The sequence below is a fragment of the Pyrus communis genome, chromosome 14 (genome assembly GCF_041283825.1).
Source record: "Pyrus communis isolate YQ-2024b chromosome 14, ASM4128382v1, whole genome shotgun sequence".
NCBI lineage: Eukaryota > Viridiplantae > Streptophyta > Magnoliopsida > Rosales > Rosaceae > Pyrus > Pyrus communis.
Genome location: NC_142578.1, coordinates 7,062,454 through 7,075,229, shown reverse-complemented (window position 1 = coordinate 7,075,229; position 12,776 = coordinate 7,062,454). Strand labels below are relative to the sequence as shown.

The window sequence follows — 12,776 nt, the reverse complement described above, 5'->3', positions numbered from 1 at the left end:
CTTTGGATGGTGATTTGTGATTGCATTGGAGCAAGTGTTATTTGAGATTATTGAAGTAAGTTAAATTATATTTTATCTCTTTGAATTTAGGTACAATTGCAATCTTATATAATATTTTTAAAATATTTTAAACTCATACGCAAACTGATTGTTGCAATTTCATGCATCTGTTAATTAAATTATTAATTTAATCGTTAAATAATAATGTAACAAATGTATGATCCGCATACTTAATGACGTGGCGTATAAAAATAATTGATTATCAAAAAACAATTTAAACAAATAATTAAATTAAAAGAAAATAAAAATGGGTCCACCCATTTTCTCCCACCCGAGCAAATGACCTCCATTTCCATCTCCTTCATTCTCCACCGCCACCACCCAACCCATACAACCTCCATGTCAATCCTCCCCCTCCCAATCCCTAAAATCCATTCCCAAATCTTCTAAATTTCTTCTGATTCTTCGTTTTCCCCAGATGTCCTAAATTTTTTTCTCAGTTTTCGCTGTCAATCCGAAAAAAAAAAAACCCAGAAAATTTCCTGGACCCGAAGGTGGGTTTGCGTCTGAGATAGCTTCATTTTTTCGACTGGCTCATGAGAAGGGGTCGAGATCGAGAGCTCTCTGTGCTCATGCCCTTAATCTTAGGTGCAGCCGCCTCCGCTGCGACACTCGACCGGAAGATCCAGATGGAGAAAACCCGGAAAGCCGAACCCCGGGGCAAGGAATCGTCCTCATTAACGCATGCCGTTGAATGAAGGATATTCGGATTTGGAATCGTTGCTGCAGGGCTGGGTGGCAAGGATGGTCAGCCACCGGTGTCTAAGGCGTCAATCCACGCCATGCCGTGTGCCAAGATTTGGGAATCATATTTGTTTTCAAATTATTGGTTGTGTAAATTTCAACTTTGATGATGGTGATGTAGGAAAAAAAAATAAAAAGGCTGGTTGTATGGGATGGGGGTTGGTGATGCAGAAAGAATGGGATGGCTGGTTGCGTTGAAGATGGAGAAATGTTGAGTTGTGATGAAATCCAAATGGTACAAAACACGTAGGAATGGTAAAAAAATTTTACTTTTTAAATTATTAATTTTTTAACATATATATTTTATTATTTGTTTAATGAAATATGATAAATTATTTTATGTACTAACGAATGTATGAAATTGCAACAAAATATAAGTTTATGTATAAAATTAAAATATTTTAAAGATGCAAGAGGTTACAATTGCATTTAAACTCAAGGATGTAAAATGTAATTTATGCTTTTCCTTTTCCTTTTCTTTTCTGCGTATGGAAGATGCGTTGCAATCGAGCTTATGACTTTTCTGAATTATAATTCATTTTCTTGCCTCCTTTCGCTATTTGGACTAATCTTGAGGGCTTTTCGTTGATAATTTATTATGAACCTCTAACCAATCGACAATAGGTATTATTGATACTTCATTGGGGGTATTTTTACTCACTACGACAATTATAATGTATGTTCGTCATACATTTAATTATTTACCATGTATCTTTTTATTTAATTCTAATCAATTTTTACATTAAATGCTATTTTTTAATTTAAAAAAAAAACTAAAATTAACTAAAATGACATGTGACAGATGATTGTAGGATGAGCATACATCATAGTTTATAGAAGTGAGCAAAATGCTGTCCACTTTATTATAGCAACGTCTTTTCAAATCTCTCTATTATTGTAGCAAAAGTTCAAGATTCACGATATAACCACAATATGGTAAGTCAGTGGTAAATGATGGATTACGATACTTTTTTAAAACTAAAAATTAGAGGTCTCGGATTTGAAACCCATTGTTGGTGTGGAAGCCAGACTTGTGGGCAGGGGAGGCTGAAATGCCTCTTTGAGTCTTTCTGACCTCTGAAAATGATAGATAATCATGATTTGTTACCAATTATCCCTCTTTAAAAAAAAAAAACAAAAACAAAAACACAATTCACCATATATACTATCTATTAATTAATATCATGTCAAGCCTATCGAGACTTTCAGCCATCAGTAATGGAAAAAGATTTTCTCAGGATCTCTTCCATCAGATCTATTCTACCAATTAATTCGAATTCTTAAAATTTAACTGTTAAAGTTATTAGGTGGAAGGAATCGGAGGGAAACCGTTTCCATCAGTAATAGGACGATATGACAACATACCAAAATGACAGAAAGATGATACTGACATGACGAGACTATTTGTCATCGTTATGTGATTTAAGAGCATTTTCCTAATTTGTTTGGCTTGGAGAAATAGTTGTGTGGATGTGATGTGTGAGGATAAATAACTTAGAAATCAAGGATTTAGATGGCGTTGTTGTGAGGATAAGTAAATCCAAAAGGACTGAAATAAAATATGAGGCAGATTTTCACGATAACTACCTTATCCCGAAATTATTGATTGCAAAAGTAAACCAAACTCCAAAAGTATCAATTTGCTTTTTGACCAAAAAAACAAGAAAGGAAGAAATTAGAAGGAACGTGACGTACGTGGCCAAACATTTTAACAAGGAATAATAATATAATATTTGTTGTAGTTCCATGCATTCGAGTGCGACATGCAACCATGCAAATTACACTCGTTTGCTTAATTGCGAAGATCTTCTACATATTTCCAGTATCCAACATGTTGGTTCGTGGAGCACGTAAATTTAAGATAGAGAATAGGAATACTTTTCCACTTTGACTACTTCTCAGCTCTATAATCATACAAATGAAATGTATGCCTCTTCTCTCTCTAAATGTTCAAATATAATCGCAACTCAACCACGATAAGTAGCCTAATGAAAAAAGTAAGAGATTTTAGGTTCGATACTTTGTAAGTTATGAATCTATTTGATTGTGGCCCCACGTAGAGTGAAACTCCTAACTAGCTTCCTTCGATCCAAAAAGAATGAATAATCTTAATTTGTCACAAATTGTTCCCTTTTTCAAAGATAAAAAATTAATATCATCAAAACCCCTTATATTTAAGTTTCATTTGACTTCATACTGATCTCATATAATTTAAGAGTTATCCTAAATCACAACATCCTTATTTACGAACTTCTACCCTACGTTAATTTTTCTCCTATACGTAAGTAGGCTCACCGCCTTGCATGCATATATTTTTATTCCTACTTTTTCGATAATATTAATGCAATCGAAATCATGGGATAGTGAAAAAGTGGACCTCAACTTGAATATATGTGGTAATTATGTACTACGTAGTGCTCTCCACCTCTCAAATTAATATTACAAGCTTAACCCAAAATGACAATGTTCAGATAAACTTCTGTTTGGGCCCAAAATAATATTGCTGGATCGAGTGTAGGTTTGTGCTCAGCCCAAAGTTGTGTCAAAATGCTATGGGCTGCCGGATGATTTCGGACCATTTAGCAGGGATGATCGAGTCCTATCGCAAGAATGAGTAGTCCAGATAAACAAAGAGGGTCGAGAAAGTCTTGGTGCAACTAGGACTCTCAACCAGCAATGAATAAAGCCCCGAAGGGGGGGGGGGTGTGAGTTCAAAGTCCTAATGGGAGTAGGGTTGTTTGAAGCAAAGCTGGAACGGGGCAAGGACTCCCAATCCAGATAGGGGTTTAATTCGATCTCAAGGAGTTGTTGCTATAAATACAAGAAATCATGCAACAATTAAGGACCTTCAATTCAACATACAATTGCCCTGCGCAAAACCTCTCAAACGCCTTGAGATTTTTTCTTTTTCTTTTTCCGCCGACACACCTTCAGTTTGGATAAACAGCATTGTGGAGGCAACCGGCGAACACCTTCAGTTTAGATAAACAGTAATGTTGCCGTAGAATCAGCCGACCAAGGAGCACCTTCAGTTTGGATAAACAGCACTACGTCGAGGGCGACTGATGACCTATCCAAGTCTCGGTCAAGAAGGGTTTTCGAATCCTTATTAGCAGGGGTCATCTTATCAGCCCTCTCGGCGAAGTAAGGTGTTACGAGTTACGACATTCGACGTACTGGACGCCGAGTGATTTTATGATTATCCACGAGTTTTAGAGTTCGACATTCAGATGGTCGAACCACGTTCACCATCAAGACATACATTACCTTTGAATATTTGTGTCCGTATAGTCTAGTGTCGATTCGACGTGCTTATACTCTTCCGAATATAATCACGATGACTGAATCGGGCGCCGACGATTTGTGAACATCGCAAAACCAGCAGCCTTGTCTTCAGGCTCTAGAACCCAAAGACCGAGGGTGTTCCTTCCTCGATCACAGTCGTAAGATAAAGAAGTCAGCAATGCGCTCAACGCGACATCAACGACTTTTACTCCTCGGCCGACGAGTTGGCATGCCCCGCATTCAACCGAATGACATAATTAACTTATTAGTTACTCGGCCTGCACGCCACGTAGGTTTTGTAATTTTTAGAGTCAACCACTTCTAAAAAAATATACATCTACAACGTTCTTAAGCCGTTGTAAATATTGTACATGACATTTTTTTAACGTATTTTGCTAACGTTTCCTCAATATGTACCACAATGTTTGATGAATATTGTCGAAAGCTTTCGACAACACCAATGATAAATACATTTAAATGTGTGTTGTCGGAACTCTTTCACGTCGTTTCACGAATAATGTCACGGTTTGGCTTCCTTTTAGTGAGGTCACTGCACAAACATAAATACTTGCCCCACCTCAGTGTCACGTGATTTCTTTTTGCAAATTTGGCTCACTGTTTGTCGCTCTCAGATCATCTTTAAATGAGATATCAAATATGTCAAATAGAATTAAAAGATATTTAAGTGTTCTTGAATGGATATGCCATATATGATGTGGCATGCGAGTCATTTGACTCCTTGTTTTCAGAATTGGATCATCTTCAAGGCAATGCCTCTGGATCCTACTGACTAGGCAACATGTGCCATTGGATTTTGATCTAACGGCTACAAACAGTGATCCCTCTAAAAGTTATAATAATTGTAGTCGTTGGATCAAAATCCAACAACCCATATTGTCCGGTCAGGAGGATCCGAGGTATTGCCTCGGAGAGGATCCAATTCCCTTGTTTTCTAACCGCCTTTTTTGACAGCAAACAAAGAAGGAGTCAAATGTATTAAATTTAATTTTTAATGCATGAATCCCATTTACAACCAATAGAATAAAAACTAAAACTAATTTTGATTATTTTTTTAATAGTTAATGTAACTCTAGGCCTAATAAAATAATAAAATAAATATTTGACACCTCTATTGGAAAAAAAGATAATTTAGCACTTGTATTCAATTTGTCACATCGGCCATCAAATAAAATTTCGACATACCATATTTGATATCTTCTTTGGAGATGCTCTCAACATCATCAATCCATCATTTCTTTGCAATTTGCACCTACTTATTTATTGTGTTATGTTTTTTGCACGTCCATGTTTTTTTGTATTGTGTGACGATTTTGAGTGCAAATCTCCAACCATTGAGAAATGGTAATGCTAGGGAGACTAAATTTGCAAACTAAATGATGTATCACCAATAGAAATAAAAGACGTTTATCAACGCGTAAGTAATAAATAAATCATCAACTTTCATATCCTTTAATTATCAAATTTTTGTTTACAAATTTAGTTTTCTTAACATTATCTACCCTTGCAACTCTCGTGACTGCTACTCTACAACGACAATTGGAGATGCTAGAATTAAACGACAATTGGAGATGCGGGAGTTAAACTTCTTCTGATGCAAATATATATTTTTAATCACTTGGGTTATAAGTTTTTACTTATTCAAAAATTGTTTAGGTGCTTCGAGATTGGATTTTTTTTTCTTGTCAAAGAAAATGAAAAATATAATACCATATTGGGATGCCAAATGAATCTCTCTTTCAGGACCCAAATGGGAATTTGGGATGTGAAATGGTTGGAGTGTTTAGAAATTTGATGTAACCCCAGATTAAATTAAACTGTGTTCATATTGCACGGAAGGATGTGAAAAAATCATAAACCATGTACCAAATGAAATCATAAAATAACATAAAAAAATGTTTGCACTTTCATAGGACCACAGAATTAATTTAAACAAGCAACACCTATGTCAGTCTGTCAGTGGTTTTTAGGTGGTGGTTCTTTTTTGGAAAACTGGTTTTTAAGTGTTGTTTGGATTATTATAAATAGTAACTTAGAAAGTTGGTAATTAAATTAAACAAAAATGGAAAATATAAAGTTTTTTTTTTTTTTGTCAAACTATTAATTTTGTTAGATTAGATGTTAGATTAAGTATCGATACAGTTTCGACCTACCCTATTATGTAAAGGCTTAACATTTTTCCACCTGTAAATGACCACTTGCAAAAAAAATATAAATATTTTACTTTTGTTTTTCTTAACAAATTATTTGAAAAAAAAATGCAGGTTTAGTGAGATGGTGAGGAGCAATTTGAGGCTGGTTAGTCTCCCTCTCATCTGAGAAGGCCGCACTAGTCTCAGTTTCCTCTACTCCTCCTCTCTATTTTTAGGTCAAACAACCAAACACCCAATCACAACTCCTCCATCTCTCTCTCTCTCTCTCTCTCTATCCTCCCTTTCTCTCTCTAAATCTCTCTGCACTCACTGCAATTCCTTGTTATTTCACTTTCCCCATTTCATTAAAAATAAACAAAAGATGATTAACAAACAAAGATTATTGCCTGCACTCCCCATTCACCACTTACCCTCTTCCTGTATTCGTGGAGGTCCCTTCTAAAGTTGCCCTCTTTCCTTCCATGTTTCATACTCTTTACTATATAACCTTTTCTGCCTCCTCTTTCCAATTTTTAATCTTTCTGATTAAACAAATACCACTTGAAATTACCCTTTTGGTTTCTGCAGTTGTGAAGTTCTTTTGGAGGTATTATTTGTACTGGGGGAGGTCAGAAAGGTCCACAGCGATAACCGGCTGATATTGTTATCACATCTGGTAAAAAAAAAGCACTTTCTACTTTAGAAGCTTTTTCTTTCTGTGGAGAAGTACAAGTTACCCATTTGCAGATACTGCTTCTGAGTACAAACCTTTGGCTGCTTCCCGTGGATTTGATGGGCTTGTGGTGTTTTTTTGGCTAACAAAATTTGGGAAAAAGAAACAAGCAAAGAATAAATAAAAAATGGAAAAAAGAAAGATTCAGACTTCAGTGGAGTTTCTTTAAAGATTTTGAGAGAACTGTGGGGTACTGAGTACCTTGTTTTATTTGTAGCTTCAAACTTCTGTTGCTGGAAATAGGTACGTTTCTCATTGCTTTTCTTTTCTTTGTCCTTCCATTTCCATAATATTTATGTTCATGTTTTGTTTAATGGGATCTCTTAGCCTTCCAAGTAATTGGATCTTGTTCTTGCTTTGCGGAAATTTTCAATTTTTGCTTAATTTGTGTTTCCAAGTTGATATATAAGTTTTTATCGGTGTGGGGTTTCTGATTTATGAATAAAGATTGAGTCCTTACCTATTTGGTTGATAGTTACAGCATGTGATCTTAATTTTCTGATTTATGTATGTTTTATTTTTATTTTTATGTGGTGTTTATAATTTATGAATAAAGATTGAATCTCTTGATGAGTTATAAATGGTTATTAAGTTGGGACTTGTGATTTGTGAAAAAGGCGTGAAATTCTTGAGATTTTCATTGGGTGGACTCTGATTTCTTGATGTTTTCGTTCGAATTGAAACTTTTTGCAGAAAGAATAAAATGGCCAGGGATTTTAGTGGTGGATCGCCAAAGCACCACCACGTAGAATCCAAGAAGAAGAGGCTCCCTTGGATCTTCGGGATTTTTGCGCTCTGCATAGCATGTTACATGTTAGGAGCTTGGCAAACCACTTCTGCCCCTGTCAATCGATCTGAGCTCTACCAAAGGGTTGGTTGTGATGAAACGTCATCTCAATCCGGGAACAAAACCTCCTCACCCGTATCATCATCACCGCTTCGCTTGGACTTCGAAAGCCATCATCAAGTGGACGTCAACAAAACCGAGGCCGTTCAAAGGTTCTCACCGTGTGACATGTCCTACAGCGAGTACACTCCATGCCAGGATCCAAGAAGGGGGAGGAAATTTGACAGGAAAATGTTGAAATACAGAGAGAGGCACTGCCCTACCAAAGAAGAACAACTTCTTTGCCTTATTCCTGCTCCGCCAAAGTATAAGACTCCTTTCAAGTGGCCTCAGAGTCGTGATTTTGCTTGGTATGACAACATTCCCCATAGAGAACTCAGCATTGAGAAAGCTGTCCAGAACTGGATTCAAGTCGAGGGTGACAGGTTTAGATTCCCCGGGGGAGGTACCATGTTTCCGAGGGGCGCTGATGCGTACATAGATGACATTAACGCACTCATTCCTTTAACTAAGGGCAACATCAGAACTGCAATTGATACCGGCTGTGGTGTAAGTAGCACATATATGTGCATAGATGTGTATATATGTATAATTGATTTACACTCCTATATTGCTAGTAAATTTTGATACACTTGTTTTGCGTATTTAGGTAGCCAGTTGGGGTGCTTACCTGTTGAAGAGGGACATCGTGACAATGTCTTTTGCACCGAGAGATTCGCATGCAGCGCAGGTTCAGTTTGCATTGGAGCGTGGAGTTCCCGCTATGATTGGTGTCATGGCTTCGAAGAGGCTTCCCTACCCTGCAAGGGCTTTCGATATGGCTCACTGTTCCCGCTGCTTGATCCCTTGGATGAACTATGGTAAAGTGTCTCTGTCTCTCTTTCTAGTTTGCTTCAACATATTAGACTATCTCACATTACTTTGAGTTGAAGTTTTTGGAGCTTCATACTTCAAAATATGCATGTATGTGTGTATATATATGTATGTATGTATCTGTTCAAACCTCTTCACCTAACAACTTCATCTAAATATTGGATTAGATAATAATTAGTGAGGATCTACTACGCTTAGGCTTAAAATGTTGAAGTAAAATTCACCACTAATTTCATATGATGTGGTTTTGAATGCATGTAGATTTTATTTTGGACTATTTTTGCAGATGGTATGTATCTCATTGAAGTGGACAGAGTTCTAAGGCCTGGTGGTTATTGGATTCTCTCCGGGCCGCCTATTAACTGGAAAAAACACTGGAGGGGATGGGAGAGAACTCAAGAGGATTTGAAGCAAGAGCAAGATTCTATTGAGTCTGTTGCAAAGCGCCTGTGCTGGAAGAAGGTGATCGAGAAGAATGATCTTGCAATCTGGCAAAAACCTATCAATCACGTCGAATGCGTTAAGAGCAGGAACGTGTATAAAACACCACATATATGCAAATCTGACAATCCAGATATGGCTTGGTACTACTCCCTGTGCTTCATTCGTGTTTTTGTTCATTTGATTTGGAATGCGAATTCTCCTGTACTTAACTCTGCTTAATGTGGCATGTTTTGTGCTTAAAAGGGAAAGAGACATGGAGAGTTGCATTACTCCTCTACCGGAGACAAGCGATCCTAATGACGTTGCTGGTGGGGCGTTAGAGAAGTGGCCTGAACGTGCATTTGCTGTCCCTCCTAGAATCAGCAGTGGTTCAATACCAGGAATCACAGCTGAGAAACTCCGTGAGGATAATCAACTGTGGAAGGAAAGGGTGGTACATTACAAGAGGATTGTACCAATTTCCAAAGGAAGATATCGGAATGTGATGGACATGAATGCTTACCTCGGTGGATTTGCTGCAGCATTGTCAAAATATCCAGTGTGGGTTATGAACACCGTCCCTGCCAACTCAAACCAGGACACCCTTGGTGTAATTTACGAACGTGGTTTTATTGGAACATACCAGGACTGGTGTGAGGCTTTCTCAACGTACCCTAGAACATACGATCTCATCCACGCTGGTGGGATCTTCAGCATATATCAGGACAGGTAAAAACTCACTCTGCAATAATTTGCACTTGGTGTTCGAATTTCGCGACTTTGAGGCCTAATGTGGTTTGTACATTGCAGGTGTGACATAACACTCATTTTGCTGGAGATGGATAGGATTCTGAGGCCGGAAGGAACAGTTGTGTTTAGGGATACAGTAGAGATCCTGGTGAAGATAAAGGCAATTACAGACGGAATGAGGTGGAAGAGCCAGATTATGGATCACGAGAGCGGACCTTTCAACCCAGAGAAAATTCTTCTTGCAGTGAAAACTTACTGGACTGGTGAAGAAAAGAAGGAAAGATAGTAGAGATGTAGCAGTGTATTCTTCTTTCCCTTTTGCTTGCAATTCTATTTTTTCTTCCTTTTTATTTTTTTTTAACTTTTGTTCTTAACCTCTCTTCTCTTGGTGCATGATCAATGTTTTGCTCTGGGATTTTGTAAAAACAGTATAATCTGCTTCCAAGTGGGAAATTGGATAGTTTCTTCTTTTGATCAATCGGTGGAGGATTTGAACTTGAGATTTCTTTCAATATTGAGAGGAAAAGTGTTGTTAAATTTAGAGCTAGTCAGTTTTTACTTGTGAAGATATTTAGCAACAAGTGTTATGGTTAGTAATTAGCCTTACTGGCTTAGGAGTTGGGGAATCCGTCTGTTGAAGCTTCATAATGTTAAAATTAATTTGAATAATCTTCCTCTTTACTTTTATCTTTTAGTTTTATTATCTTTCTCCACGTAAAAGTACTTTATTATAAAAAGAGATGTGGGATCCAATTTTCTCCACGTAAAAGTACTTTATTATAATAAAAGTATTTTATTGATAGTCTATTGTGAGGTTAAGCACGCTTCCTTGCTCTTAATGTAGATAATATCGGTTCAAAAAAACAAAAAGTTAGTCCCACAAACAAACAAACATGGATTGCACTAAATCCTTAACCCAATCCAATTCAATGAGAGCTAAAGGCCATCTCCAACTGAGCCAGATATAGGGCAATAAGGTAAAAAAAAGCCAAAAATGAGTTGAAAACCGTTTTTAATCGGGGATTAGGCCGAAGGGCTTGTAGGCCCCACTGGGCAAAAAAAATACCAAATCTAGCCCACTGACTGGCCTAAAGGAGCCAGCCAGCTTGCCCCGGGTCGGCCCATTTTTTGAATCCAACGGCTACCTAGCGTCAACATGATGCCAGGTGACCGTTGGATTTGAAATTTTTTTTTTCAGACAAAATTAAAAAATATATATATATATATTAAAAAATTCCTATTTTTTTCCTATAAATATCTAAGTCATTCCTACACCATTTCTCACATAATTTTCGTCATTCTATACTATCTTACTTCATTTATTTCAATTCTTCATATTCTATTCTCTTACCTCTTCCAATAATCTTTCCTTCAGTTTTTTCAATAATTTTCAAATGGTCGGATATGCGTTGAAATTTAGGGCTTAGACCCGAAAAGAAGATGAAGCTCTTTGCAGGGATTATAGATGGATCTTGGAAGATAGTGTGAGGAGGAGTTCGCAAACAAGTGAAGGTGTTTGGACTAGTATGTCCAAAAAGTACTATGAGTTCTACGAAGGCACCACTCCACCGAATTCCCGAAACCACAAGAGTTGTACTTCAAGACGGAAAAAAAATCTTCATCCAAGTTTGAATAAATGACATCAAGCAGTGTTAAAGGCCGAAAGCAGACATAAAAGTGGATCCAATTATTACGATGAAGTAAGTGTTTTCACAAGTTATTTTAAATATTTAATTATATTACATTTAATTTCATAAATTATTTTCATTTAATTTTTGTAATTATATTTTCTAGGTACGCCAAGCGGAGGAATTGTATATGGAGGACAACTTGAAACCCTTTAATCATCACAGTTGTTGGGAAATTTGTAAAGGATGAGTGCTATTTGAAGATCCACCTAAAGAAAGAGTTGGTCCTATACCGATGTTCGGAAATGCATCCTCAAATGCAGTTGGAGATGAACATGGATCTCCTACCATTCAAGAAACAAGGGTATAAAATCCGTCTTCGGGTGAAGGTTCTATACCTAGGGTTATGAGATGAAACAAGGCCTAAAAATTGAAGGAAAATGGCAAGGCAAAGGATGATTACGCCTTTCAATAGGAAATGGCGTCCTCATTGTAATTAATGACGGACCAAAATTCCTTTGTTGTGGAAGAAAGGAATCGTAGGCACGAAGAACGGGCAAAACAAATTCAAGATGGGATGGATGATAGGAACATGCAAAGGAACACTTTGGATTACACTCCAATGAGTAAGACATATTTTGATAAGAAAAAGAGGGAAATTATGGCCCGGCAAGAGTTGTTTACATCCGACTATAATCCTACAATGGCAGATGATGATAATGATGATTATAGACTTTAAATTTAAGTTGTTGTAGTTTTTAAATTTAAGTTATAGTTTTCAAATTTTAGTTGGTGTAGTCTTTAAATTTAAATAATAAATTATGTTTGGCCTATGACCCCTTAGCCTTCTCGGTTGGAGATGGTTTTTTGTGACAGGGCTATATTTTGGCCCCTTGGTTGGAGATGGTGAGAAATATAGTCTGATATTGTTCATTAAAATATTAATTTCTTGGAGGGCTACATGGCTAAAAGGAGCGATTTGGCTCTCATTTGGTTAGAGATGACCTAAAGAAGGCAAACAAACTCCCTTTATAAGTTTACATACGGTCCATTATCCTATAAATGTAAAATTCATTCTCAACAAACTCTTAATTCACGTCCGAATCATGTGGTTAATGGTTAATAGTGTTAACTTATAATATCCGAGATTTGACTTTAGGAGCCATTAGCCTAAGTAGATATTAAGACTTTAAATATGTAACTTACAAGACTTGTGGTTGAAGTAATATTTATTCATTTATTCAAGATTCTGTTTCAAGGCTTCAAGCTTCATTAGTAGATGA

General features: G+C 36.8%; 2 protein-coding genes and 1 long non-coding RNA gene across 6 annotated transcripts in view; 2 read left to right on the top strand and 1 right to left on the bottom strand.

The window, feature by feature from the left end:
- Positions 1-12,776, bottom strand: part of LOC137713793 (uncharacterized) — an 82,677-nt gene that overhangs the window by 33,986 nt on the left and 35,915 nt on the right. The window lies entirely within an intron of this gene.
- Positions 6,348-10,343, top strand: LOC137712532 (putative methyltransferase PMT18). Of its 4 annotated transcripts, none has more exons than XM_068451610.2 (7): positions 6,384-6,915; positions 6,987-7,215; positions 7,666-8,368; positions 8,469-8,679; positions 8,979-9,276; positions 9,380-9,844; positions 9,926-10,343. In XM_068451610.2, exons 3-7 carry the CDS (start codon positions 7,676-7,678, stop codon positions 10,149-10,151), a joined length of 1,893 nt encoding a protein of 630 aa, XP_068307711.2. In that variant the 5' UTR covers positions 6,384-6,915; positions 6,987-7,215; positions 7,666-7,675; the 3' UTR covers positions 10,152-10,343. The 4 variants fall into 4 exon arrangements, with proteins under 4 accessions (XP_068307709.2, XP_068307711.2, XP_068307712.2 ...); XM_068451611.2 differs by having other exon boundaries at positions 6,474-7,215; positions 9,926-10,166; positions 10,295-10,343; XM_068451608.2 differs by having other exon boundaries at positions 6,348-7,215.
- Positions 11,190-12,238, top strand: LOC148691154 (uncharacterized). Its single transcript, XR_015955422.1, has 2 exons — positions 11,190-11,565; positions 11,660-12,238. It is a non-coding gene; the product is annotated as an uncharacterized LOC148691154 (long non-coding RNA).